The 27,977-nt window shown below is 53.1% G+C and overlaps 2 protein-coding genes across 5 annotated transcripts; one reads left to right on the top strand and one right to left on the bottom strand.

The window, feature by feature from the left end:
* Positions 1-569: 569 nt before the first annotated feature.
* Positions 570-14,098, bottom strand: Hook2 (hook microtubule tethering protein 2). 4 transcript variants are annotated; one of them, XM_042054189.1, is made up of 22 exons: positions 13,928-14,098; positions 13,374-13,459; positions 13,231-13,303; positions 11,110-11,160; positions 10,889-11,021; positions 10,704-10,771; positions 10,317-10,379; positions 9,913-9,993; positions 9,659-9,819; positions 9,441-9,581; positions 8,551-8,752; positions 7,321-7,431; positions 7,134-7,221; positions 5,275-5,344; positions 4,624-4,761; positions 4,457-4,544; positions 4,227-4,261; positions 2,391-2,473; positions 2,201-2,301; positions 1,212-1,322; positions 1,072-1,143; positions 570-982 (listed from the first exon to the last, which is right to left on the bottom strand). In XM_042054189.1, the coding sequence occupies exons 1-22, from the start codon at positions 13,970-13,972 to the stop codon at positions 833-835; spliced, it is 2,151 nt and encodes a 716-aa protein (XP_041910123.1). In that variant the 5' UTR covers positions 13,973-14,098; the 3' UTR covers positions 570-832. The 4 variants fall into 4 exon arrangements, with proteins under 4 accessions (XP_041910123.1, XP_041910122.1, XP_041910125.1 ...); XM_042054188.1 differs by having other exon boundaries at positions 2,201-2,304; positions 13,928-14,097; XM_042054191.1 differs by having other exon boundaries at positions 10,926-11,021; positions 13,928-14,093.
* Junb (JunB proto-oncogene, AP-1 transcription factor subunit) lies at positions 13,782-27,699 on the top strand. The gene is made up of 2 exons (XM_038312283.1): positions 13,782-13,931; positions 16,699-27,699. Exon 2 carries the CDS (start codon positions 26,170-26,172, stop codon positions 27,202-27,204), a length of 1,035 nt encoding a protein of 344 aa, XP_038168211.1. The 5' UTR covers positions 13,782-13,931; positions 16,699-26,169; the 3' UTR covers positions 27,205-27,699.
* Positions 27,700-27,977: the final 278 nt, after the last annotated feature.

The raw sequence follows: 27,977 nt of genomic DNA on the forward strand, positions 1-27,977 counted from the left end.
CGGGCTGGAGAGATGGCTCAGCGGTTAAGAGCATTGCCTGCTCTTCCAAAGGTCCTGAGTTCAATTCCCAGAAACCACATGGTGGCTCACAACCATCTGTAATGAGGTCTGGTGCCCTCTTCTGGCCTTCAGGCGTGCACACAGACAGAATATTGTATACATAATAAATAAATTTAAAAAACAAAACAAAACAAACAAGCAAAAACCCCATAAGAATGCAAGACAAGAACCTGGAGAGATGGCTCAGTGGTTAAGAGCACTGGCTCCTCTTCCAGGGGACCAGGGTTCAACTCCCAGAACCCACATGGTGGCTCACAACCATCCTTAACTCTAATTCCAGAGATCTGATGCCTTCTTTTGGCGGCTGTAAACAGCAAACACATACATAGTATAGAAACATGCACAAGGGTAAAACACTTATACATGTAAAAAAAAATGTAGGAAGGAAGGAAGGGAGGGAGAGTGGGAGGGAGGGAAAAAAGAATGCAAGATAAGACAAGGCTTTCTTAGAAACAACAGTCTGTGTCCCTAGCCCACTTTCTATTCCTTACCATGGTGTTCAGAGTCCATTCACGATAGATTTAAAATCTTTATTCTTTTCAAATATAAAATCAGGCTCTTCCCAGGTAGTATGAGACCCAGAAGAAGAATCAAGGATAAGAATCACATTGCTAAAAAGGATTGGCCTGCACCACCTGCTACCTGCCTCTCCCCTTCTCTCCCAGCTAAGGAAGCAAAGGGCAGAAGTCACAACCTCAGTCAAGGTCAAGGTCCCAAGCTGGGTACCACATGAGCTGGAGGACTCCAGCAGGCAGCAGGAAGTTGAAGTCTATCAGTGCTTGTCAGTGGGGCGAAGGCTCAGAGAAGCCAGGCGTCCCAGGGGTCCTCGGCGTGCATTGGTGGCCAGTCTTTGCTGTGCCAGGAAGGACTGGGCGTGGGCAGGAGCCTGCTCTTCCCCAGCCCGTTGCTCCAAGGCCATACCCTAGAGAGATGGTATGATTGACAGGGAGTAAGTGTGCCTACCTAAGCCGTGGGAGCCTGACACACCGCCCGCGGAGGCAGCCCGCTTACCATGCTGTACCAGGCACTGATGAGCAGCTTTTCCTCCTGCTCCCGCTGACTCCGACTCTTCTCATAGTCCATCTGCCAGGAGAGCAAGAGTCAGGGGCTTGGGTGTGCGGATGGCCGCGCGGAGGCACAAGGAAACCTACCTCCAGGTGCCGTATTCGCATGTTCCGCTCCCACAGCTGTTTCCTCAGGGTTTGGAGTTCCGGGGACACCCCAGTGGGTGGCCGCTGCTTAGGTTCCAGGGTCTGAATGACCTAGGGATTAGACAAAAAAAATTGCAGGAGAGTGAGCTTGATTATAATGACGCCCTGGGGACTGGTTGAACTTAAGGCCCCACACAGGAGCACAGTCCTCTCACCAGCACTATTTTGTTCTGTTTGACACAGCGTCTCATTCAGACCAGACCTCAAACTTAGGGTTCTCCTGCCTCCGAGTCACAAGGTGCCACCACACCTGATCTATTTCCTTCCGTCCGTCTGTCTGTCTGTCTGTCTGTCTGTCTATCTATCTATCTATCTATCTATCATCTATCTATCATCTATATGGGACAAAGTCTCAGTATGTAGTCTGGCTGACCTCAAACTCATGGAGAGCTACCTGTCCCTGCCTCCCTAGTGCTAGAATTAAAGGAGTATATCACTATGCCCGGCTCTTTATTTTTCACTCCATCTAATCCTGCAGAATAGTTGGGAATACAACTTGAACCACCCAGGCCTCCTCTTTGGCTTTATGTGATATATTTACTTATTCTTTGGAATGCTAGTGACTGAACCCAGGGTCTCCTGCCTGCTAAGCAAGTGTTGTTAGTGAGCCCCTGGCTGGTAGATCATAGACAAGCACCCTATCACTTAGCAACGTTTCCAGCACCTCACTGGTAGATCCCAGACAGAAGTTCTATCACTGAGCTATGGCCCACAGCTTCTTTGCAGACCCCCTTGACACACTGGAGTACAAAGAATATGTCAGTACGTGGCTGTAGCACCATGCAGAAGCCTAGGATATGACATGGTGTGGTATAATGGGTTTGAATGCAGAGGGCAGGGAAATATAAACTGCCAGGAGATGTGAACTGATGGGAAGCACAAGGAGCAGGACCTGAGGCGGGCGGATAGTGGACACCTAGCATCCTTACCGTGCGTGCCTTGTCCACATAGCGGCGGTAGCGCTCCTCCATGGCCTGCAAGTCTGCGTCCTTCTTCTGCAGGCTGTCCTGCAGCTCCTCAATCCGACGAGCTGCTGCAGAACAAAAAGGTCTCTAAGTTCCGTGCTGCACTCTGAGCTCCCTCTAGCCCTGGCTACTGCTGAACCCCAACCCCACTTACTATTGTTGTCAGTAGGAGGCTCCAACTTCTCAATGTATTCTCGTTTCCTCTGCAGCTCCAGATCAGCCTCATGCAGCTTCTGCCTGTGGGCACGGAAGAAGTGGATGGTCTTGGGCTGGCATCTCTGTCTGCCCATCCATCCATCCATCTGTGATGTGGGGATATAACCCAGGGCCTTGTCCATGCTAGACAAGTGCTCTGTCACTGGGCCACACCCCAGTATCTCACTGAACTCTAGACTGATACTCTACAGCAGAGACGCCCCTGACCACTGGCTTCTCTTTCATCCTAGTGGTATCCCAGCAGACCAGAAGCTGCATGATAGCCAGGCCCTCCTTGCTCTGTCTAACTGTCTCCCATCCCGTGGTCCCCAAGTTGGCCTGGTCCTTGTCACCACTCCTCGCTGCCGCCCTCCTCCCCTTTCAACACCTCCTTTCCTTCTTCACCCCAGCAGCCAAAGTTGGTGGGTTTTTTTTTTTTTGTTTGCTTTTTGTTTTGTTTTTGAGGATTTATTATTTGTGATGGAGGGTCTGAGTGTAAGCCACATGTGTCTGTGTACCTGGGGAACTGGAGTTACAAGTGATTGTGAGCCACATGACATGGGGACTGAGATTCAAACCTGGCTACTCTGGAAAACGAGCAAGTGAGCTTAACTACTGAGCCCTCTCAAGCCCAGGGCGATCTCTATTCGTTACTTCTGTGGCACTAAGAACGGAACCCAAACGTCTTGTGCATACCAGACCAGTGATCTACCACTAAGTCAGAGACACGCGTGGCTGGGGCTTTGATCGCAGAACCCCACTAGGGCGAGGTGGTCTGTGCCCGTGTGTGTGTGTGTGTGTGTGTGTGCCTTGCCCTTAGCTTGAGACACTAACCAGGATGGCCTTGAACTCCTGCCCTCCTCCTTCTCTCTTCTGAGTGCTGGAATCACTCGCCACCATCTCCTACTTTTTCTTTTCTTTTTTTTTAAAGATTTAATTTATTTATTATGTATATGGTGTTCTGCCTGCAGGTACCCCTGCAGGCCAGAAGAGGGCACCAGATCTCATTACAGATGGTAGTGAACTCAGGATCTTTGGAAGAACAGGCAATGCTCTTAACCATTGAGCCATCTCTCCAGCCCCTCCTATTTTTCTTTTTTTTTTTAATATTTATTTATTATGTTCTGTCTGCATGTCTGCATGTCTGCCTGCTGGCCAGAAGAGGGCGCCAGATCTCATTACAGGTGGTGGTGAATAACCATGTGGTTGCTGGGAATTGAACTCAGGACCTCTAGGAAGAGCAGTCAGTGCTCTTAACTGCTGAGCCATCTCTCCAGCCCCCTCCCTCCTACTTTTTCTAAAAGAGATTCTGAGTCAGGCCTAATGGTAATGCTAGGAGGGAGGTTGAGGCAGGAGGACTGCAAAGCCTCGGCCAGTCTGGGCTAAGAAAACTTGTTTCATAATTAAAAAAAAAAAAAAAAAAAAAGAGGGGGCTAAGATCACTCGCTGTTCTTGTAGGGGACCCAAGTATGGTTTCCAGCACCCAGATGGTGGGTGGCTCACAGCTGTCCTGTAACTCAAATTCCCGGGGATGGGAGCCCTTCCACTGAACACCATGGGCATATGTGGTACACAAACATGCAGACAAAACACTCATATACATAAAATAAATAAATTAAAGCAAACAAAGGTTCATATTTGAGAGCAAGGCCGGCTTTAGTAACACGACAGCCCGACAGCCCGTCTCAAAACAAAGAGTGCACTTGACCTGAGCTGATGGGACCTCCTCACCCACAATTCTCCACACCTTAGCCCACTGGTTCCCACCCCAGGAGTGATGGCTCTCCGCACTTACAGGTGGTCTTCCAGTTTCCTCTTCAGCAGGGTGGGCTGGGGGAGAGAAGCAGCAGGGAGTGAGGGGCGGGGAACAAGGTCTGAAAACCTGTGTGGTAACGATGGGGTGCCTCCCTGGGCTGGAGTACTCACAGTGGCCTTCATTGGGCATCAGGCAGCAGTGGGGTGGGGAGAAAGGAAGATTACTGGGGAGTACTAGGGGGGCCAGGCAGGGAGGAGGTGGGCACTCACATCCTCAGCCTTGCCCCCCTGCTCCTGCAAGGCCTTCTGTAGATCTTCCACCTGGGCCCTCAGCTCAGACAGCTGCTGCTGGTTCAGCCTGATGGGGAAGGGTGCTTAGTACTGGCACGCAGTCGCCTGTAGATCTCCCTTCCAAACAAGCTGACTAGGGCTCTTACCGGTGCTGCGTCTCCAGCCCATGGCGTGCACGGTTGGCCTCCTCCAGGTGGCGCTGCAGCTCCTCCTGTCGCTCCCGGTCCGCGGCCTCCTGCTGGCGTAGCCGCTTGTTCTCCAGCTGGAGCGGCAGGAGCATCTCTCTGAGAACAGGGAGGAATAGGGCTGTCCTCCTAGAGGGCCCATGAGGTGAAACTCTGGGCCGATTGCTGCCTTGGAAAGAGCCCAGCCTGACTTGGGGTGGGAGTACTGAGGACCAGGCTCCAGTGGCTCAGGCTCTGGGGCTGACCTGGGCACGATGGAAGGGGCTCCAAAGAGGCGCTCTGGTTGGGCTGGGGTGGATTAGAACACTTGTACCCAGCTGTGGAAACAGGAAGCGCTAGGTGGGAGCGCCTAGAGCAGGGTATAAGGAACTGAACCTAGCAAGGACTCAAGTGATACCAGGGCAGGAACCGAGTCTCAGATCAAAGTAAGCAGAGTCAAGATGTAGGAATTTTGCCTCCGGAGCAAAGTCACGTGGGCTGGACTTCATTTGTGCACTGAAAAGCCTCTCAAGGGCCTTTGAACCAGTAGGGCCGAGCAGGAGCACCAAGAGAGCAGGGCTGAGGAAGAGTCTAGCCTGGATGGGTCCAGAGCCTCAGGAAGCCCCAGTATACCTGAGCTCTGCAGGCAGGATCTCGGCTGCTAAATTTTCCAGGCCAGAAGGAGTGGGATCCAACGAGAAGTCTGAAGAAAACAAAAAAATCTTCAGGTTTCTGCTGCACACACGGTCTCTATTCCTGGGTTCTCTTTTCAAGGGCCATCTCTGAGGACTAAAGTACAGTTCCAGACAATCTTACCAAAAACAATCTACAGATTCAACGCAATGCCCAGCAAAATTCTTCACAGACCTCGAAAGGACGGTACTCAACTTCATATGGAAAAGCAAAAAACCCAGGATAGCCAAAACAACCCTATACAATAAAAGAACTTCTGGAGGCATCACAATCCCTGACTTCAAACTCTACTACAGAACTACAGTACTGAAAACAGCTTGGTATTGGCATAAGAACAGAAAGGAGGACCAATGGAACCGAATAGAAACCCCGGATATCAATCCACACATCTTCGAACACTTGATCTTTGACAAGGAAGGAAAAAATATCAAATGGAAAAAAAGAAAGCATATTTAATAAGTGGTGCTGGCATAACTGGATATCAACATGTAGAAGAAAGAAAATAGGCTCATATCTATCACCATGCACAAAACTCAAGTCCAAATGGATCAAAGACCCCAACATAAAGCCAGCCACACTGAACCTTATAGAAGAGAAAGTGGGAAGTACACTTGATGAACACATTGGCACAGGAGACCACTTCCTAAACAGAACCCCAGCAGCACAGACACTGAGAGAAACAATTAATAAACGGGACCTCCTGAAACTGAAAAGCTTCTGTAAAGCAAAGGACATGGTCAACAAGACAAAACGACAGCCTACAGAATAGGAAAAGATCTTCACTAACCCCTCATCAGAGAGAGATCTGGTCTCCAAAATATACAAAGAACTCAAGAAATTGGACACCAAAAGATCACATAATCCAATAAAAGAAAATGGAGTACAGACCTAAACAGAGAACTCTCAACAGAGACAGAGACAGTGAAAAACACTTAAGGAAATGTTCAACATCCTTAGTCATCAGAGAAATGCAAATCAAAACAACTCTGAGATTCCATCTTACACCTGTAAGAATGGCCAAGATCAAAAACACTGATGACAACTTATGCTGGAGAGGTTGTGGGGAAAAGGGAACACTCCTGCATTGCTGGTGGGAGTGTAAGCTGTTACAACCCCTCTGGATGTCAGTGTGGTGATTTCTCAGAAAATTGGGAAACAACCTTCCTCAAGACCCAGTAATACCACTTTTGGGTATATATCCAAAGGATGCTCAATCATACCACAAGGACATGTGCTCAACCATGTTCATAGCAGCTTTGTTTGTCATAGCCAGAACCTGGAAACAACCTAAATGCCCCTTGATTGAAGAATGGATAAGGAAAATGTGGTACATTTACACAATGAAGTACTACGCAGCAGAAAAAAATAACGACAGCTTGAATTTTGCAGTAAAATGAATGGCGCTAGAAAACATTATTTTGAGTAAGGTAACCCAGACACAGAAAGACAATTATCACATGTACTCACTCATAGGTGGTTTTTAAACATAAAGCAAAGAAAGCCAGCCTACAAACCACAATCCCAGAGAACTTAGACAACAATGTGGACACTAAGAGAGACTTACATAGATAAAATCTACATGGGAAGTAGAAAGTAAAAAAAGACAAGATCTCCTGAGTAAATTGGGAGCATGGGGACCTTGCAGGAAGATTTAAGGGGGAGGGGAGAGGGAGGGAAGGGATCAGAGAAAAATGTAGAGCTCAATAAATATCAATAAAAATGTATTTAAAAAAACCCCAAAACAACAAGAACAAAAAAGTACAGCCCCAGACCATCCCCAACCCGGATGTGAACCTCACCAGCCTGAGCCAATCCCCTAGGCTGAAGCTGGGCACAGCGGAGTTCCTCGTTGGCCTCCCTCAGAGAGTCTCTCTCCATCAACAGCCGCTACAGGGACAGAATGCACGATGCCAGTTCGACCTCCTGGGAACTGGGCTATCCCAGGACACACAGGGTAGAGACTGGGCTGCAGGGCTGAGGCCTCACCTCCTTCTCCTTTGTCACCAAGTCACACTTTTCCTCTAGGTTTTGGCATTCAAACAGCCACTTCTCAGCCTTCATGGCCTCTTCCTGCCACTGGCCTTGCAGCTCTTGCACCTGCAGAAGAGGAGTGCACCTGAGACTCAGTGGAGAAGAGACTTTCCTCAAGCCTGACAGCCTGAGCTCAATCCCTGGAACCCACAGAGCAGAAACAGAAAACCAGCTCCTGCAAGTCGTCTTCTGAGCCCCACTCACACACACACCCACTCACACACACACACACACTCACACATACACACACACACACTCACACACAAAATCAGTAAAAGTAACGTAAGAAAAGAAGGGAAGTTGGAGGCTGGAGAAATGGCTCAACAGATAAGAGCACTAGCTCCTCTTTTCCAGAGGATAGGGGTTCGAGTCCCAGCACTCATGTGGCAGCTCACAACTGTCTCTAACTCTGGTCCAAGGGGATTTGACACCCTCTGGCCTCCATGAGCACAGGCACACATGGACACACATGCAGAGGAAACGCCCATACACATAAATTTTTTGTTTTGTTTGTTCTTGTTTTTCAAATCAGAGCTTCTCTGTGTAACAGTCTTGGCTGTCCTGGAACTCGATCTATAGACCAGGCTGGCCTTGAACTCAGAGATCCACCTGCCTCTGCCTCCCAAGTACTGGAATTAAAGGCATGCATCACCACTGCCACCCAGCCACATTAACTTTATCTAAAAAAGAGAGAAAGAGGCCAGGCGGTGATGGCACAAGCCTAGTTCCAGGATAGGCTCCAAAGCTACAGAGAAACCCTGTTTCAAACAACCAGAGAGAGAGAGAGAGAGAGAGAGAGAGAGAGAGAGAGAGAGAGAGCTGGAAGCTGGCAGTGGTGGAGTACACCTTCAGTCATAGAACTCAGAAGGCAGAGGCAGGAAAACCAGGACTACACAGAAAAACCAGGGGGGAAAGGGAGGAGTGAAGACAGCAAAGATAGGAGGGGCAGCAAAGGAGCAGCAGAAGAGGGGGTAGAATCCTTAGAGGGGGTGGAACCATAAGAGGGGGTGGGTCTAGAAGGGACCTAGTGGTGCCTAGAAGTTGGGAGAAAGAGTGTTGAGAAGAAGTGGGGTTACAAACCCAGCCGGAGGAGGGGTGCATCTAGAGGGCGTGGCTGCAGAGCTATGCTGGGAGTGGACTACAGCGATGGGCCCAGCCGTTAAGGGATGGTGCTACCTGCCTTACCTGCCTGCGCTGAGTCTCGAGCTGGGCACGCAGGGATCCCGCACGGCGCAGCTCCTCTTCCAGCTGGCGCGTGCGTTCGGCATGGCCCGCATTCCGCTCCTCCAGCTGCCGCACCTGCCGCCGGAGCTCCTGCAGCTCACCCAGGCGGCTCCGGCAGCTGTTCAGAGTGGCCTCCAGCTGCCTTGCACGTTCGGAGGACTGTCTGAGAGAGGCACAGGAAGTGGAAATTTCAGAAGGCAGCTGGGATATTGGGCAGGGAAGGGTTTCAGCCTGAGGGATTCAGGTTCGAGGTGAAGGTAGTCAGGTTTGTAGTTCTGGTAGGGGTCATTACGGTAACAGGTTATAACGGAGAGGTTCTCGGGAGCGAAAGTACACAGACATGGAAGAGCTATGGGGCAACAAGGGAGTAATAAGGACACTCTGGAGTCATGGGGGAGCTGCGAGGAGTCTTCAGAAGCAATGTGGGATGTTCTCTGGGTGTGTTAGCATTCTAAGAATATATAGGGTTAGAGGAGAGGTCTTTGGGGATACAGAAAGCACAGCAGGTTCACAGGGAGCTGCGATGATACATTCTTAGAGGACATCCTAGAATCCAGCAGCACGATGGGATCCAAATGGTGGGGTCTGGAGAGTATTGCATGGAGGAGCTGTATTTGTGCTGTCGGGTGTTGGCTAACGACACTGTAAAACCAAGGGGGCTCCATGGATCCAGGAGGTCTCTCTAAAGTGGGCCCTAGTGGGTACTGTGTGGTTCAGGACGGCATGCTGAGCCTAGGAGGTATGATGTATAAGTCTACTTAGCATTTAGGGGTTGGGAGTACCATAGCACCAGAGAGCGGTCTGTGTCGATGCTGCAGGTACGCGGTGGGCATTCGGGACCTGCCACCTACCGAAGCTCATCCATCTCATCCTTCAGTACTTGTGCCTCCTGGGAGAGGCTGGTCAGCACTTGGTTCCGTTGCTGCAGCTCAGTGACCTCCCGCTCCAGCTCCAAGCAGCGTAGCCGCTCATCTTCTCGGCTGCTCTCCAGCCTGGGGTGTCAGGGGAAAGACATCAGAAGGATGCCCGTGGGCCCCAGTGCCCTGGCCCCAACCCTAGCTGATCACACCTGAAGTTCTCCTCCTGCAGCTGCTCTAGCTGTGACTGTAGGAGCAACAGCTTCTTAGCAGTGAGGCCGGGGGCGCTCTCCACTTCCGAGCGGCCCACCCGCTCCCGCAGGGCAGCGTTCTCTAGCACCAGATTCTGTTTCTCCTCTGAAAGGAGTACAAGCTGTGGGTGGGGGAGACTGGGTGAACTGGAGCATGAACCAGGTTTTACGTAGGTAGGTTTATGCAAGTGGCCCTGTTCCTCAGCCCCACCCACCTGGCGCTCCAGGTCTAGGCAGTGTTGCTGAAGTTCATCACCCTCTTCCACCTCCTCGCTCAGGAAATAGTATCTTCGGGACTGAGGAGACGGACAATGGGTGGGAGATGAAGGACTTGGTGCTCCAGTCCCAGAAGGGAGGGAGGAGAAAAGCTGTGATTTCCAGGGGCCCTGGGGAAGGGTCAAGGAACCCCAGGATCTAAGAGTGGGCTGGGGTCCTCAGAAAATGGAAGAGTAATTTTCTAACCCCTGAGATGGGGCAAGGGAAGAGGCTAAGACCGGAGAGACAGGGATGGTCGATTAAGTTTAAGGGTAACAAGCCCTTTACCAGATGCTCCTGCACCAGGAGGATCTGAAGTTCAGCACTGCTGTCGGGACTACATAAGGACAAGCCTTTCCATTACCTGTGTGTCAAAGTTCCCATAAGTGTCCGTTGACAGGGAATCAGGAGTGTCTTTTGTCATGAGCTGTGGAGGGGGGCACTGTGATGAGCTAGGCTGGCTGAAAGAGCCTTCAGAACTTCTGCACATCAGCCTAGGGACCTCTCTCCTGCCCCTCTCCGAGGCTAGTTTACCCAGATAACGCCTGCTCAGAGGCTCCCTCCAGTGCAGAAAAAGGCCAATACTTCTGAGGCTACAGGGTTCTGACTTACAGCCGACATACACTGGTCTGGAACCGCTGACTTCCAAGCAGAGGCCAGACCTTACCAAGCAGGGCAAGGGCTGTGCCCAGTTGCCCAATGTCCCCTCCCCTGACACTTCTGGCCTGCCACAGGGGATGCCCTCACCCACCTCCTGGATGGCTTCCATCACTACATGTTGAACAGATTCCTCCAGTGTCATAATTCTCTGGATATACTCTGAGGACGAAGGTGGAGGTAAGAGGCTGAGCGTAGGGATGAATGGGAGAGGAAAGAGCATCCCCCGGGTGTCCTCTGGGAGCTCTCTGGCTTCCTCCCCGCTAGCCCTCCTCATACCCTGTTTTTTCTCACAACTGATAGCACAGCCCAGTACCAACTGAAGCAGTTTGCCGAGCTCTGCAGGATCTGAGAACTCGCCAATGAGGCTCACATCTGGAAGGAGCTGTTCCGATACGGGATGTCCCAGAACCTGAGAACACAGAGGGGAGACAGATGTCAGGGCTCACAGACCGAACTGTCTCCCAGCCCAGCCCCCTAAGCCCTTTGCAGTTACTCACATCCTTCGAATATTCCATCAAGCTCTGTAAGATCTTCTCCAGTTTCCTGACCTGGTGAGGCCAAGGAGTTAGCTATGCATGGAGCCTAAAGCAATGCTCCCAAATCTATCCTCACTTCCTCCCCACACCCCACCTCAATTTTCTTTCACTGCTTATCCCCTCGTTGTTTGGTCTTGTTCTAAATATCCTCCCCAGGGCTGACCTGCATTGCCTGTACTCAGTGTCTACCTGACCATCTTTATTCACAAGTCCCAGAACCCAATGGCTTCTTGATACCTGGCACTACTAACGTCACCTCTCACTTGGATGCCTGTACCCACTGCTTCTCATCTCCCACCTGTGTGTGTGTGCGTGGTGGGGGTAGGAGTTCTGGAGATCAAACCCAGGGCGTTAGGTATGGTAGACGAAGGCTCTTCCATGGAGCCATGCTTCCTGCCCTCACTGCTGGATCCTAGGCTGGCTGTGGCCCTCTGAGCTGCCCTTCATCTATTCTTGCTGTCCACGCTGCATTCATTCCTCCCCCACAAGCAGCTAGGGGGAGCTTCTAAACAGTGAATCCAGGCTGTGTCTTTCTTTTGCTGAAACCATTCCCTGCTTTCCATAGTACTTAAAGTAGAATACTTGCAAGGCATGGTGACCTTTAAACCCAGCACGTGGGAGGCAGAGCCAGGAGGATTTCTGAGTTTGAGGCCAGCCTAGTCTACAGAGCAAGTCCCAAGACAGCCAGGGCTACACAAACAAACCCTGTTTCAAAAAACCAAACCAAATCAAACCAACCAACCAAACGATTCTGCCTCCCTGACCTGCTGGGCCCTTGGTGATCTAAGTCCTTCAGTTTTTTTTTTTTAATATTGATTTATTTATTATGTATACAATATTCTGTCTGTGTGTATCTCTGCAGGCCAGAAGAGGGCACCAGACCTCATTACAGATGGTTGTGAGCCACCATGTGGTTGCCAGGAATTGAACTCAGGACCTTTGGAAGAGCAGGCAGTGCTCTTAACCACTGAGCCATCTCTCCAGCCCAGTCCTTCAGTTCTTGATCTATTCCTCTTTCTTCTGACCTCTTCATTCTTCCTCACTCAGCTCACTTCCACTTTAGGTAATTCTGCAACCACTGTTCCCTGTGCATGGAAAACCATTTCTCCAAGTATAACATGGAGATAAGGCCATCTCAAGAAAGCACCTACCCACCTCCTGTTGCCGTTTGTTTGGTTGTTTCTCTCTGTGTACCTCTGGCTACCCTGGAACTCACTTTGTAGACCATACTGGCCTTGAACTCACAGAGATCCGCTCACCTCTAGCTCCCAAGTGCTGGAACCAAAGGCATGCACTATAGCACTCACTGGTTTTTTTTAAAGATTTATATTTTAAATTACTGTGTGTGTGTGTGTGTGTGTGTGTGTCCATGCCTGGAGAGGTCAGAAGTGTGAGATCCCCTGGGGCTAGAGTTACAAGGGGTTCAGAGCTGCCTGATAGCTGTACTGGGAAATGAACTCAGGTCCTCTGGAAGAGCAGTATTCATAATGGCATAAGCCATTCCTCCAGCCCAACTTTGTTTTTTGAAACGACATCTCTCGTGGCTCAGGATGGCTTCTGACTTGCTGTATAGCCACCAAGGGTGACGTTGAGTTTCTGATCCCCTTGCCTCCTAAGCCCTGGGATCCCACATGTGTCACGTGTCCTGGCTACCACCTCCACTACAGCCCCCGCTACTAGAGATGGAACCCAGGACCTTGGGTAGGGTGAGAAAATTCTCTATTGTTGAGCTACATTCCTGGCGCCCCTTTTAAAGTTTTGACACAGGAGCTCAATAAGTTGCCCAGGCTGGAGAACTTGCCATCCTCCTGATTCAGCATACCAAAATAGCTGGGATTATAGGCATTTGCCACCATACCTCTTGGAAGTTAACATCTGTTTGTGTATATGCTTTTTGCCCACATCACAAGAATGATGGCAAACTTTTGTCTTATTGTGGTTGCTCGCTGATCATCCCACATCTGGCCCTTCTCCTGGAAGGTCCGCCTGTCCATTATGCAGGACATGTGTCTAACTGTCCCTTTACGACCACCCCTTACACCCATCCTCTAGTTATTCCCTAGTCATGAGTCCACCTGTCACCTTCAACCTCCAGCTGGGACTTGGGTCCTCTGAGATGCCCTGGAGCCATGCGTCGTTGAACCAGGAAGGGTCTCTAGGGGTGAGAAAAGTGTGATGAGCTGACTGGGGAGTCCCTCGGGATCCTCCCACTCAGCCCCACTCACATCTGATTCAGCACATGGGCTATGGCGAGTCCGCTGCTCAGGTCCTGGGGGCTGGCACAGGGGGGTGGAACTTGGAACGTCTGCAACTAAAGGGGGCCGGACGGGGCAACAGGAAAATTCAATATATGAAACTCTTCTTTGGCAGACTTTGCCCCAGCCACTCAGACACCTCCAAGGGTTGGGAAGGCACTAGCCTGTAGCTCCACCACGTCAACTCTGCGGGGGCGTGGCTTCTACATACCTGGGCAGGAGGGGGCGTGGCCCCATTTCACCTAGCCCGACAAACCCTACAAGCCTAAGTCAGGGAGTTACCATGAGTCACCTGGTCCCCACTGCTGACATGTGACCAGCTCTGTGCCCCAGAGGGGCGGGGCCTCACCTGTTCTTGCCTCTCAGGCCTGCCCACGTGACAGGGGCAGGTGGTCAGGTCAGAGTCCAACGGCCCAGCAAGCCTACGACCTATTCCTCCTTCCAGCCCCAAGACAGGAGAGAAGACCAAGACAGGGCGAGAAGAGAGGACACACACCTGACCCAGCCCCGCCCCCCAGACCTACCCAGGTGAGCAGAGACCCGCATAGCTCGGCCTTGTCCACACTCATGGCTCCGGATCGAATTCGATCCGGGCCAAGGAGCCCCGGCGCGCAGCAGCAGCCTCCGGGTCCGCCACCAGCGAGAGCCCGAAGCCCAGACCTCCCGCTCGGCCTAGAGCGCCGCCCCGCTCCACCCCGCCCCCTAGGCACAGGCTCCGCCTCAAACACGTGATCGCTCCCAAACGCGAGCTCTTGCCTCTCCGCCCCCTCGCCATCTTGGCTGCGGGACGCAGGCTGCCGCTCGTCCTGCCGCTAGGTGGCAGTTTGGCTCAGCCGTGCTGACGGCAGAGTGGCGGCCTCAGCTCCTCGTGGCCTCTCCTGAGGCGGAGTGGTCCTCATGATCCTGCTAAGGCGGATCTCCCGCACCCAGTTTCAGAGGCACATCCATGCTCTTTCCCCGAAGCTGAAAGAAAGCCTCCTGTTTGGCCGCGCTGTGATCAGAGCCCTTCTTTATATGGACGGAGAGGTATTAATAAAAGAGGCCTCTCCGGAGAAGTGACGGATGTGGTCGGGAGCAGGAAGGGTCGAGCAGGCACACGTCCCGAGGGAAGGACGCACGCACTTGCCTAGCCTAGAGTCTCCTTCCACTGGGCTCCCTGCTCCTTCCCGGCCGCCCGCGCTTCCAGCACTTAGAATACTTGGCCAGGCCAAAACTGCGGGTCGCCTGACAGCCACCAGGGGGCGCGCAAACCGCAGGTAAACCTTCAGGGAAAAGGGTGCGTCCACCGGTTGAGCCAGCTTTGACGATCGCAGAGGGCTCTAAAGAAAGAAATCAATTGCTAATAGTCTCCAGACATCGTTTGTGGAGTGCTTACTATTTCCAATCTCTACATTAAGCTATATATTCACAGACATTTGAATGTCCTCCACGACCCTAGGAGTCAAGGGCTACTTTAATTCCCCATTTTGTTTTTTGTTTGTTTGTTTTAATTTTAAACACTATTATTTTAAAAAATTGCAAATCACGTTTTGCAGATGAGCAAAAAAAACGGCTACAAAGTACACCGGCTTTGACGCCTGGGGTAAAGCCCCAGACCGCGTCCTTTGACCCCTGGGTCCAATGAAAGCCCCTCCCCCGCAGGCGGGTGGGGTAATATGCTGTAATTAGAGGCTATTAGATGTACCCAGAGGGAGGAGCAGGGCCGACTCTGCTTTGGGGCGGGTTCAGGTCGGGGTGGGGGGGGCGGGGCGCGATATTGAGCCGGAATCCAGCGCCCTGAGCCCTGATCCCTGATCCAACGACCCTGTCCCAGTGGGGTGAGCCTAGTGACATCAGCCTCCCGCCCTCAGTCTTACAAGAGGGTTGTCAGTCTCTACCACCGACACTCGATTACAACCCACTCAAGCTCTCAGCTGCGCACACCAGAGAGCTTGGAGGCTGATTCACACTTCCACAACCCCTTCACGCCTTGTTTTCCAGACGCCAGTCTCTGGGAACCTGTGGAGAGGGATGGAGGGAACGTGCTTGGGAATGGACTGGTTTCCAATGGGCTTGGGAGCTGCTGCTGGCTCCCCTAGCCCACATCCACCAGAGAGTGGATATCCCAAAGCGAAACAAAGCTATACTATCCCCCCATACATACATACACACACACACACACACACACACACACACACACACACACGCACGCACGCACGCACGCACGCACGCGCACCATAGCCAGGAACCATGACTGTAAGAATGTGAAGGATGTGAGGCTGACATCTGGAACACAAAAATTTGGGATAAGGAGTTACAGGGACTTTGAAGTTTAGAAGAACTCTGAGAATCCAGTTATTTGTGTATGGCAGGGTGACTTATTGATTTATTTATTTGGTATTTGGTTTCCCTATTCATTTTCTTTATTTTTTTTTTTTATTTTTTGGTTTTTTTCGAGACAGGGTTTCTCTGCTGTGTAGCTTTGGAGTCTGTCCTGGAACTCACTGTGTAGACCAGGCTGACCTCGAACTCACAGATATCCCCACTGACTCTGCCTCCTGAGTGCTGGGATTAAAGGCATGTGCCACCAGTGTCCAGCTGGGAGGATGATTTAAATTGTTCCAATGTTGATGTGATATAGACATCCTAGATGTTCAGCAAGTCATAACTTAATAAAGCTAGGGAGCAAAGACCAGTGGATCTCTGAGTTCAAGGCCAGCCTGGTCTACAGAGAGAGTTCCAGGATAGCCAGGGATAAGCAGAGAAAACTTGTCTGGAAGAACCAAAAACAAACAAGAAAAAAAAAGATTTAACTGGAGGTTAGGGACTGAATGAGATGGTGCCTGCCCATAATCCCAGCACTCTGGAGGCAGAGACAAATAATTACTGTGTTAAGGTCCATGTCAGCAAGGGCCACATAGAGAGACCCTATCTCAAAGTAAATAAGTAAATGTGTTAACAAATAGATAAATGAAAGTACTTTGCTCTCCCCTTGGTTGGCAAGGAGTCCCATCTTTTAGGGAGAAAAAGGAGGCTGTGATGTTGGCAGCAGGGAAGACTTGCAATCTGTTTTTACAACCAAGGAGCAATGCTGTTGACCTAAGTGCCTTTAATTCTGCAAAAAGAGCCCCAAACCTTTCCTTTGGGACTGACCACATATTAGAAGGATGCCAAGGCATTTTAGATGTAGTGAACCTCAAAGTTTGCAGAGATCTGAAGACCTCCATTTGTAGGAACCAAGAGGCCCCACTCTGCAGGTTTGGATTAGTAATCTCTGGCTGGTTTGGGGATCCCACCTCCTCCTGCTTGTTTCCAGGGACAGCTGGGCCCAGCCTGGGCTGTACTGCTGGGAAATGAGTGACTCAGCCCCTCCCTAAGGCCACAGCTGGACCCCAGCCTATCCCCTTCAGCCTGCACATCTGGACATGGATCCCGTCATCACAGATGGCATGGAGACCCTGGGTTCTACAACCAGAGGACACAGAGGACACCACTCCCCCCCCCACACTGGATATGTAAAACCCTCTGAGTGCATTCCATGTGCCATTACCATGGGAACACTGACAGTCTCCCTGCACTCGGTCACTCCAGTTCCACAGGAGCTCCTACCCTGCTCCCATCATACCATTTTGTGTTCCTAAGTCAAGGGAAGTATGCTCATGTCTGTGTAGGTGTAGCCTCCACCTTTGTCTTGGGATCCTGGAATTTATACAACTGCATATGTGTGTATGATTTGATGACTGTCAAGAAGTTTAGGACATCAATCTCTGCATAATACACAGGTTTATAAAAGATGAGTGTAGGGGCTGGAGAGATGGCTCAGCAGATAACAGCACCTGCTCCTGCTGAGGACCCAGTTTGTTTTTGTGGCTCCTAACCATTCATAACTCAGTACCAGAAGATTTTACATACAGACACATAACTGGTGCACATACATGCATGTAGGCCAACACTCAAAAATATATAAAAAAAGAAACTTAAAAAAAAAAAGCTAGGAGTGGTGGGTGGGGCATACCTATAATATCTGCACCTGGGAAGGGCAGACAAATGATCCGGAGTTCAAGGCAAGTTGGAGGTGAGTCTGGACTCCGTAAGACACTGTCTAAAAAACACAGTAAGCTTGGTGTACGCCTTTAACCCAGCACTCAGAAGGAACCAAGTGGATCTCTATGAGTTCAAACTCAGCCTGGTCTACATATTAAGACCCCGTCTCAAAAATACAAACCAAAAATTTGGTCAGCCAGCCTTAGTGGTGCACACCTTTGATCCCAGCATAGGAAGTCAAAGGCAGGTGGATCTCTGAGTTCAAGGGTAGACTGACCTACTTAAGTTTCAGGCTACCAAGTCTCAAAACAAAATTTGGGGTTTAGGGTTACCCGGGAGCCTCATTAACACCCCCTCATTTTTCTCTGCATAGTCCAAGCAGAGTCTATGAGACTGTTCTGTTCTGATTTGGTCTTCCTGTGTCTGCCAACTACAGGCTTCTCAATATGATCCTCTTTTTGGGTCAGTCTGTGATATTCTTTGTGTGAGAAATGTGTGACAACTGACACCTCAGGTTGGCACCTGAATCTGTCTGTAACCATACCCTACTACTTGGTGTTCTTGTTGTTGTTCTACAACCTAGCAGAATCCATGTTTCTGAGAAACGGATTATTTTATTGGACACACTACTTGTTTCCTGTGATACTGTGCCCTTATCATGGGTCTGGTTTACCACACTCCTTTAACAGTCAAAGTATGTGTGTGCTGCCTGTGATAACTCGGTGATGACATGACTGTCTCAACCATGTGTCTCAGCCATAATTTCCATGTGAGGGGCACTTGTGGGACAGCCCAAATCCCAGGTGACAGAGAATGGTATGCTTTGCCTCAATGGTGTGGCATATATAAACTTCTGTGTGTGAATATGGTTACGTTTGTGTATCTGTCACACACTTTATATGGCTGATATACTGAGAAACTGTGCTTCTAGATTTAAGTCCCTTTGTGACTGGGTCCATGTTCGCAGGGCTGCCTGAACAGGGGTTTCTCTAGAGTGCAGCAGGTGTATCCTGTGTCCCTGTGACACTGTGGGTCAGGGTTGTTTGTGACCTTGTGTGTGGATGAGGATGTCAAAGTCACACCAGACAGCCAACTCAGTGGAGGCAGCTACATGCGTACCACTGTCGCTATCTGCAACTCTCCCTCTGGGAGGACTCCACCCCGCACTGCGGGGGCGCGTGCGTCTTTCGTGACGTGAGACACGACGGAGTTCGCTGCGTGCGTGGAGCCCGACGCGGTCGTGCGTGCGTGCTATTGTAAGCCGGGGGTGGGGTGGCTGTACGTGTGCGTGAGCGCGCGGGGGCAGTCGCGGGAGCGCGCGGGGCCCTGTACGGCTGAACCAGAGACTTTGGAGCAGGTGAAACTCCGAGGGGAGGGGGGGAGAGGAGGACTGCCGTTAACCCCTTCCTGCCCAATCTGAAACTCCGGGCCCCAGAGCCGCATAAACGGGGGCTTCCCCATCTCGCTGGGCGGGGCAGTCCCTGCTGGGAAGACCTTCCTTCAGAGAGCTGAGACCCCCCCCCCATTGCCATGGAAACAGCTTCCTGGATCTGCCGGGCTCTTGCTTCCTCCCGCTCTGCCCTTCCTCCCTCCGACCATGTGCTTCCCGCTCCTGATCTCAACACCGCAGGGCTGGGGGTCAGTAAGGCCAGGGCGTGCGTGACTCAAACCAGCCCTGGGGTCCCCAGGCCGCACTCGGCCTCACTCCCCTTGCTCTTCATCGGTGACTCATGCCTCGCGGCTTTCCCTATGCATGACTCAGGCCCCTGGGGAGGGGACTTTGGGACCCCCCCCCGACATCCAGGACTATGAATTAAATTCTGAAGACCTCCAGTGAGGGGTTACCCCTCAGGAGACAGGAGACCAGGCGTCCCTTTTCATTGGCCATAGCGAAAGTCATTGGGGGGCACTTCCCCCATCCCTCAATTAACAGCTTCCCCCGTCCTGTCTCCGGGAACCCGGTGTCTCCGCCCACCAGCCCACAGGAAGTTTTGGCAGAACCTATCGTGGCAATGAAACGGTTAAAATCGTTTTCTTATTCATTTCATCCAGGGGCTTTTTTGACTCAGAGCAAGCGGGTACCCCCTTGAAAGCTTGGCCTCACGGGGACTGGGGCTCCTACACCCCACAGACACCCTGCTTAGAGGGGGAAGGTGGCTGCTTAGCTGACTGTGGGTCTTGTGAAGCATTAGCTGCAGCTGCGTACAGAGTTCGGTTCGGTCCAAATCCTGTCTCTTCCCTCGCTCGTTTCCCATCTGAAAATGATGTCCAACTCGTTGAGGACTTGTCTTGATTAGATGAATAATAGATGGGACGCTTCGAATTCAGAGTTGGACATAAGAGGTAGGGAGGGGTGTCTCAGACCTGAGTGTCCAGGTGCCCATCAGAAAACACCTACTCCATGCTCCACCCACGCACTCTGAGGCCATGGGGTTCATTTTGTCCACCCCTGCCCCAGGCTGGCACCCAGGAAGTGAGAGGCGGGGCAGGAATGAGGCGGAACCTGTTGGGTTAGTCCCTTCCCCGCCCCCCACCCTCATTCTCATGCCCTGACAAGGACCCCCCCTCCACGATAAAGCCCCACCCCCGCCACCCTGGACGCCTGGGTCCTGACCTGCGGGTGGCCGGAAACAACGTCTCGGGAACATCCTGTGGACAGCTAGCTGGACAGACAAGAGGGTCAGCCCCTCCCAGGGCAGGGCAGACATAGACAGGGGCAAAATAAACATGGCCCAGGGTGGCTAGACTGCGGGGGAGGGGTGAAGTGGGGGTGCTCTGCAAGAATGTACACAAATACAAGGTCACCCTGAGAGAGCCAGTCCAGAGGAACAAACCTCTGTGCCCAGGCCACTAAGACATCTAGTCAGAGACACACAGACAGGGAAAGCAGCCATCCATCTGGTTAAGACACCCAGCAGTGGCCCAGACAGTGACAGCCAAGACAAGAACAAGGACTCTGGAGATGTACTCAGTCGTAGAGGGGAGAGACAACTCACAAAGGCAACCACAGATCAAAAGCAGACAGAGCAGCTGGGATGTAGCTCAGTGGTCTAGTAAGCATGAGGCAGTGGATTCAATCCCCAGAATTTCAAACAAAGCTCATAGGATAGGTGTGACCCAGATAAACCAGCTCTCACACAGACTGGATATCAGCACACAAAAGTGCACATTTGTGGTTTGACATTCCCAGAAAGGACAGAAGTGAACTAAGAGCCTCTAGGCCACATGCACAAGCAGTATTATTACTATACAGAAACAGGAGCGACAAACATTTCTATAGACAGATGTGCAGAGGCGGCACAGTCACCTACATACCATGTCAAAGTGCCCCAGGCACCTACCAACATAATCGTGGCACATACAGTTGAAGATGAAGACTTACACACAATGATTTTGAGATTTTGTTTTTTATTTTTTTGAGAGAGGGTCTCACTGTGCCCCAGTTAGCCTGGAATTTTAATTTATTTTGCAGACCCAACTGGCCTAGAACTCACAGAGATCCACCTGCCTCTGACATCTGAGTGCTGGGATTAAGGCCTGTGTGACCATGTCCAGCTATAGTCACCTCTTAATGGCTCTAACCAACAGATGAACAGGAGGGTACAGATGGACACATTCTCAGATGCAGTCTGGACAGACAATAATACCTAGTGCAGGGTGGCAGAAGCAGACCACAGCCCAGCATTCATGAACACACGAGCATGGAGAGACCCTGACAGAGCTGTGGCTGGTGACACAGACTGCTCATGAACCACACAGGCCTCATGCTGTCTCACGTACACACACAAGCAGCCACAGACCACATAACACACACACAACATACAGACCAACTAGGCTTCTCTCTTTCCTCTTTCCCTCTCATAGACACACATAGACCACAAAAACCAGACACAAAATGTGTCCCCTTTTCCCCCCTGCCCATTTGGAATATATGTTTAGCCATGGCTGGTCTATATGTATGGGGGAGGGGCCAGCAGTTCCAGGCTATCCACGTAAATACAGAGACATATAAACATAAAGACACTTCACACACATAAGGCAAAACATGTACCTTGCACACACAAACCAAATACAAATATGTTAGCCATATGTATGCCCAGAATTGAGTCACATATTGTCCACCCAATGGAACGTGCACACACACACACACATACATGAGCGCGTGCATGCCTCACCCTCACCCCCTCCACATAAAGCAGAACTGAGTTCTCACAAACAAGCCCACACCCCCTGCAGGGTTGCACCAACACACAGATAGAAGCCCTGAGCAGACCTCATGTACTCTCACAGGCCCTAACAGGCCAACCACACTTGCACCCCCCTCACACACCCCTTGCTGAGGTTCTGTGGGGCCCAGAGATCCTGGCACTTCCTCTCCCAACATCACCCCTACTTCCCTGATGTTCTCCCGCTTCCCCTGTCAGGCAGGATTGGTTGTTTTCTACTGATCTCTCTCTTGAAGTGGACACCTTGGAGCTCAGGCCCCCAAGTCTTTGGCAGCCGTATGGGAAACTCCCTCTGGGCCCAGTTGAATCAGTGTGAGGATAGAGCCTGTTTCCAAGAAAACCCAGCAACTTCCTCTCCAGATGAGGGGCAATGGACCCCTAAAACCGCAGAATAGGGGAGGGAGGCGGCTGGCGGCCTTCCAAGATGAAGACCTCTGGGATTGATTCTTAGCTTCTTCTGGCCCAGCCACCAGTCCACACCCAGGGGCAGGGACAGGAGACGGGGTGCTGTGACTTGTGGGCTCCCGCCCCAGCCTGCCCACTGGCTGACTCACAGGCAGCCCCCAGCCCAGTTTCCTGGTGGCAGCGCTGGCACCGGTCAGTGGGGCCAGGGAGGAGAACGGTCACCAAACTATTTATAAGAAGGAGAAGTCCCTGGTGCCAAGGCCAAAAGCCCCAGAGAAACCGTGGGTGGGTGGGGGTGAACTTCCTCCTTACCCGGAGAGGTAGCCCCTGGCCCTAGGTCCTGGGATCTGGGCAAATCTGGCAAGGAAAAGCCAGTCTGGTGCTGACCTGTAGCCCAGGCAGTGTGGGGGAGGGGCTGTCTTCACACCCTCCACACTGGACAGGCCTGGCGCCAGCAGGGCGACTTGAGGAGGTGGTGCCCAGGCCACAAGAGTGAGAATGGTAGGGGCCTGGAACCGGCTGTACCAGCTTGGCTGGCCCTGCCCTCCCTGGTTGGCCTCTTCCCCAGCCCCTGCTCAAACACCCAGACAGAAAGTGTGAAGGAAGACCCCACGCTGGCAGAGTGGCCACTATCATCTTTCTGTGCTAAACTCTACTTCTCCCACTGAGGAAAAAAGATAGGCCCTTTGCAAAACGCACACTAGATTTGTATGTTGCTGGTTCTCCATAAATGCCTCTCTACAACATAGTAGTGTTCAGGAGGTAGCCAGCTGATCCACAGACTGTATATCAATTCTAGTTCTTCTAGCTCTGAGACAATTATTAAAGGTCCTTCATTTCCTTTGCTTCAATTTCTCATATGTTAAATGGAAACTCATACAGCATGCAGTTGCCTGGATCATTGGAAGTAGCCAATGACCAACTTTATGTAAGCCACTTTAGAACAGGGTCTGGTCCATGGTAAGAACCATATAAGTGTTAGCTATTAAAATAATAATTGCTATTTCTCAGACAGTCTGTCTGCCTGTCTTAAGTATCTCCCCGTCTCCATGTCTGCAGAAGACTAACCTTGCCCCATCTGTCTCTCTGGGTGTCTCCCCTTGTTCTGCCTTCTTGCCCCTAGCCACCCACTCTTGTCTTCCCTTTGGACCCTCTTTGGGCAGGCCTGGCCTCTCTCCAGGACTTCCCTTTGGCCTAGCCAGCTTCAGCTGTGGCATGGGTGAGTCAGTGTGGCCTCCTGGCCAGTGGGACAGGCAGGTTGGCTTCCCAACATGTTGCCCTCCGTCCTGCCCTGCCCCCAAAGGCTGCGGCCAGCACCCCCTCGGGCCAGGCCACATGTCAGCTGCAGTTATTAGCATGGGCAGGAGACACAGGCCTGGCAGCATGCCCGCAGACTCAGCGGCTTCTGGAATCTCCCTTGAGACTGTGGTGGGGGAGGGGAGCTGTTCAAGCAAGGGCAAGATGGGAGGGAGCACTTAAGGGTCACAAGGATCTTTCAAAGACTGGGATGTCCCCAGCTCCTTCCTCTCCAATGTCCCTACTCTGCTGGACTTCCCCCCTTCCCCCCTCCCAGCTGTTTCTCTTTTGCCTCTTTCAATTTCCTTCTCTGTCCCACACTAGGTGATCTCTGAGTCTGTTAGCCCCTGTCCCTAAGCTTCTCTCTAAAGAAGCCTCCTCTGTCTTCCCAGAGAGACCTGAGTCTGGGAAAGAGGAAGCGATGGAACTCTCACCCTTTCTTCTGGTGGCTCCCATACTGCTTGGAAGTTCCACCTGTCTAACTGGAAACCTTGTTATTTAAACCTCCACCTTGCCCTTCCTGGAGAAGGGGCTGTGAGTTCTTCCATTTTCTCCCTGCGACTTGAGTGGAAAGGTCCCCAGATGAGGGAGCCGGCTTAGTAAGGCAGGGACCTTCTTTTAGGTACCTCACTCACCCCCAACTGAAATGGACGTAGGTAAGAGGAGTATCCAGACTTCAAAGACATGGGTGGGGAAAGGGGACCCTAGATCTTCTGGCAGAAGGGAAGGGCACATACCCAGGGGAGGAGGCAGCCCTGTACCAGCCTGCCCAGGCGCCGGGGATGCCTAAAGGCATCATCCCGCCCCCTCCGCGCCCTGGCGGGCCAGGGGCAAAGTCCGACCCAGGCCCTCAGGCAGGCGGGGACCTGCCAGGCTGCGTCCGACCCAGTCGGGCGGGACAGGACTCAGCCCCAGAACTGCTCCGCGGGGCTGGGTCAGGCCGCCGGGGGGCCCCCGGGGGTGGCGGTCGAGGCTGGTCCGGACTAGCCGTCCGGGGGCCCGGGCGCGCCCTGGGACCTGGCAGCTACCCTGGGTTCCTGGCTCCTAGTTCTCCGCCCCAAGACTGCACTGGTCCCACCTCTTCCTGTGCCCTAATATGGATCTTGGGGAGAAATTCAGGGGGGTTGCCCCGCCCCCAATCCAATTCGCGGACTCCGGCCTGTTTCCTTGGTGATGGAGGCCCCGCTCCCAGGCTGCATCCCCCCCCTCCAGAGGGTCAATGGAACAGTCCTCGGGCTGCCAGGCTTAGCAGTCGCCGGAGACTGCAGGCTGAACCATTACTAGATGGGGGAGAACAGACAGTGACTGGAGGCGTTTGTAGCTGGGCTGTGACTTCCTCGGGGTCGCTTGCCCGGGTTCCTCTTCTCAGGAGCAGAATTGGCAGGGCCCAGGGCAGGGCGCACCGTCCTGTAGGCTCAGAATGACGAGACAGGGCCGGGCTCTTTCCCCCTCGGGGCTGTTGCCACACTTCCTGCCTGGGCTCTCTTTCCTTAGCCTGTTTCTAAGGAAGGGAGTGGGGTTGGGCGACCGCGCCCCAACTATCCCGCCCCGTCGGCTCTCCAAGAGCTGACAGGGTATCGGGCGAGCCCAGGGTGACTAAGGAAGGGCTTTGGGCTTAGGGTCCAGGCTATACAGGTGCCTAGGGACCACCCACGAGGTATAGCCCTATTCGTACAAGTCCCTTGTCTCTGGGATCCCCCGAGTCATCTTCTCAGGCAGATCTCAGATACCCTACTGTCATCGCCCTTGGAGCTCGGAAGTCGTGCCCTGACCCATCTAACTCTCCATCAAAATTGTGCAAGTGGCCACAGTAGCCCCAACCTTTGGTAGCCATGTTCCCATCCTCCACCTCTTCTATTACCTCAGTGTATCCAAGACCCTTGCTCACTTTCTTCATATCTACAATGCCTTCCCATTTCCACTTATAGGAGAATCTTCAGACTCATCTATGGCCTCTAGAACCCCTCCCTACTCATTTCTTGCACAATAGGTATCCGAGCCCCGCTTCCTTACCCCTTCCACCTGTGACAATTCCAGTCCTTCAAGCCTTTTGTACCTGGGACCTCCAGTTAATCCCTGGATTAAATGTTAACAAATTCCTTCCGATTTGTGCCTTCCCTGCTTGATGGGGTCTTCTAGTGTATGGTCAGTTCTCAAGCTACGGGTACCCTGGGTCCCTCGAGACTTTACCGGGTGTCTCCGAGGTCCCCCTTCCCTACTTGCTGCGCACCAAGCTCTCATATTCACCTAGGTGTACTCCCGCAGCCCTAACCGCTGTGTGCCTCAGCCCCTCAACATCCCTGGCTGGAGTGTCTCCATCCCTACAGCCCCTCCCCCTGCAGCCGCGCAGAGCCACCCGGCTCGTGGCCGCTGTTTACAAGGACACGCGCTTCCTGACAGTGACGCGAGCCGCCTCCTCCCCTTCCCCACGCTCTAGGAGGGGGCCGCGGGGGCCCGGCTCCCGCATCGGCCAATCAGAGCGCACTTCCGTAGCTGACAAACTCGGTATAAAAGCTTGGGGCTGGGGCAGCGCGGTGGGGACCTTGACGGTGGCCGGGCCAGTTTTGGATCCTGCGGGGAGCGGGGAACCGAAGGAAGCGACGCCGAGGGAGCGGGCACACCACGGAGGGAGAGACGAGGTCCGAAAACCCGGCAGCGCTTTTACGCACTGCTGCCAACTGGCCGCTGCCGACCGTCTCCAGTTCCCGAGGACGCGCGACCGGACACCGGGTCCCGCCGCAGCCGAGGACAGCTCGCCGCTCGCCGCAGCGAGGCCCGGGGCGGCCCTTCAGGGGGACCTTTCCCAGACCGCCCGGATGTGCACGAAAATGGAACAGCCTTTCTATCACGACGACTCATACGCAACGGCGGGATACGGTCGAACCCCTGGCAGTCTGTCTCTACACGACTACAAACTCCTGAAACCCACCTTGGCGCTCAACCTGGCGGATCCCTATCGGGGTCTCAAGGGCCCTGGAGCGCGCGGCCCGGGCCCAGAGGGCAGTGGGGCAGGCAGCTACTTTTCGGGTCAGGGATCAGACACAGGCGCGTCTCTGAAGCTCGCCTCCACGGAACTGGAGCGTTTGATCGTCCCCAACAGCAACGGCGTGATCACGACGACGCCCACGCCTCCGGGACAGTACTTTTACCCCCGTGGGGGTGGCAGCGGTGGAGGTACAGGGGGCGGCGTCACCGAGGAGCAGGAGGGCTTCGCGGACGGCTTTGTCAAAGCCCTGGACGACCTGCACAAGATGAACCACGTGACGCCCCCCAATGTGTCCCTGGGCGCCAGCGGGGGTCCCCAGGCCGGGCCAGGGGGCGTCTACGCTGGTCCGGAGCCGCCTCCCGTCTACACCAACCTCAGCAGTTATTCCCCAGCCTCTGCATCCTCTGGAGGCGCCGGGGCCGCTGTCGGGACTGGGAGCTCGTACCCGACGGCCACCATCAGCTACCTCCCACATGCACCACCCTTTGCGGGCGGCCACCCGGCGCAGCTGGGCTTGGGTCGCGGCGCCTCCGCCTTTAAAGAGGAACCGCAGACCGTCCCAGAGGCACGCAGCCGCGACGCCACGCCGCCTGTGTCCCCCATCAACATGGAAGACCAGGAGCGCATCAAAGTGGAGCGAAAGCGGCTGCGGAACAGGCTGGCGGCCACCAAGTGCCGGAAGCGGAAGCTGGAGCGCATCGCGCGCCTGGAGGACAAGGTGAAGACGCTGAAGGCTGAGAACGCGGGGCTGTCGAGTACTGCGGGCCTCCTGCGGGAGCAAGTGGCCCAGCTCAAGCAGAAGGTCATGACCCACGTCAGCAACGGCTGCCAGCTATTGCTGGGGGTCAAAGGACACGCCTTCTGAGCGCCTCCCTCGCCCCACACGGACACCCCCAGCCCGGAAGGCTGGGCGCCCGCCCCCCACTGGGGTGAGGGGGGCAGGCGATGGGCATCCGCCCGGAGGCCTGGGGCGCCGCACACACACTGGACTCTGGCTCTCCCGCCTGCGCCCAGTCCCTCCACCTCGACGTTTACATGGCCCCTCCCCCTCCACTGTCAGCGTATTTTGTATGTCTTTTTTTTTTTCTGGGAAGAGACCGAATTCATATTGAATATAATATATTTGTGTATTTAACAGGGAGGGAGAAGGGGGCTATCGCGGCGGAGCTGGCCCCGCCGCCTGGTACTCAGCCTGCCGGGACACTAGGGAGGGACCTCCGCCCCCTGCCCTCCCCCTCTGCACAGTACTGTGGAGAAGAAACACGCACTTCGTGTCTAAGAGTCTATTTTAAGATGTGTTTGTGTGTGTGTTTGACTTTTTATTGAATCTATTTAAGTAAAAAAAAATTGTCTTTATTAATTTCTGTGGTCTTCTTTCTTCCAAGCCGGGCGGGTGGAGGGAGAACGGGCTACCCCCAGCCGTTGCTTTTGGAGCTCGCTCCTCTCGGTTATCCTAGGGCCCAGTACAAGCATCCAGACCTCCCATCCCCTGAGCGCTGGCACCCGACGCGGGGCAGGCAGTGGCAGGGAAGAAGCCGCCCAGGACAAAACGCGGAATGTGTACGCCGCGCCCCGCCCAGCCGCCCAGCGCCGGGGCTTTCCCCGCTGACGCGCCGGAAGCGCTGCCCATATATGGGC

This window comes from Arvicola amphibius, chromosome 15 (genome assembly GCF_903992535.2).
Source record: "Arvicola amphibius chromosome 15, mArvAmp1.2, whole genome shotgun sequence".
Taxonomy (NCBI): domain Eukaryota; kingdom Metazoa; phylum Chordata; class Mammalia; order Rodentia; family Cricetidae; genus Arvicola; species Arvicola amphibius.

Coding starts and splice junctions, on each gene's coding strand:
- Junb (XM_038312283.1), top strand. CDS start 26,170: ATGTGCACGAAAATGGAACAGCCTTTCTATCACGACGACTCATACGCA.
- Hook2 (XM_042054188.1), bottom strand. CDS start 13,972: ATGAGTGTGGACAAGGCCGAGCTATGCGGGTCTCTGCTCACCTGG. Junction 11,161..13,230: donor GTCCCAGCTGGAGGTTGAAG/GTGACAGGTGGA, acceptor TGGCCTCACCAG/GTCAGGAAACTGGAGAAGAT. Junction 11,022..11,109: donor TGATGGAATATTCGAAGGAT/GTGAGTAACTGC, acceptor CTGTGTTCTCAG/GTTCTGGGACATCCCGTATC.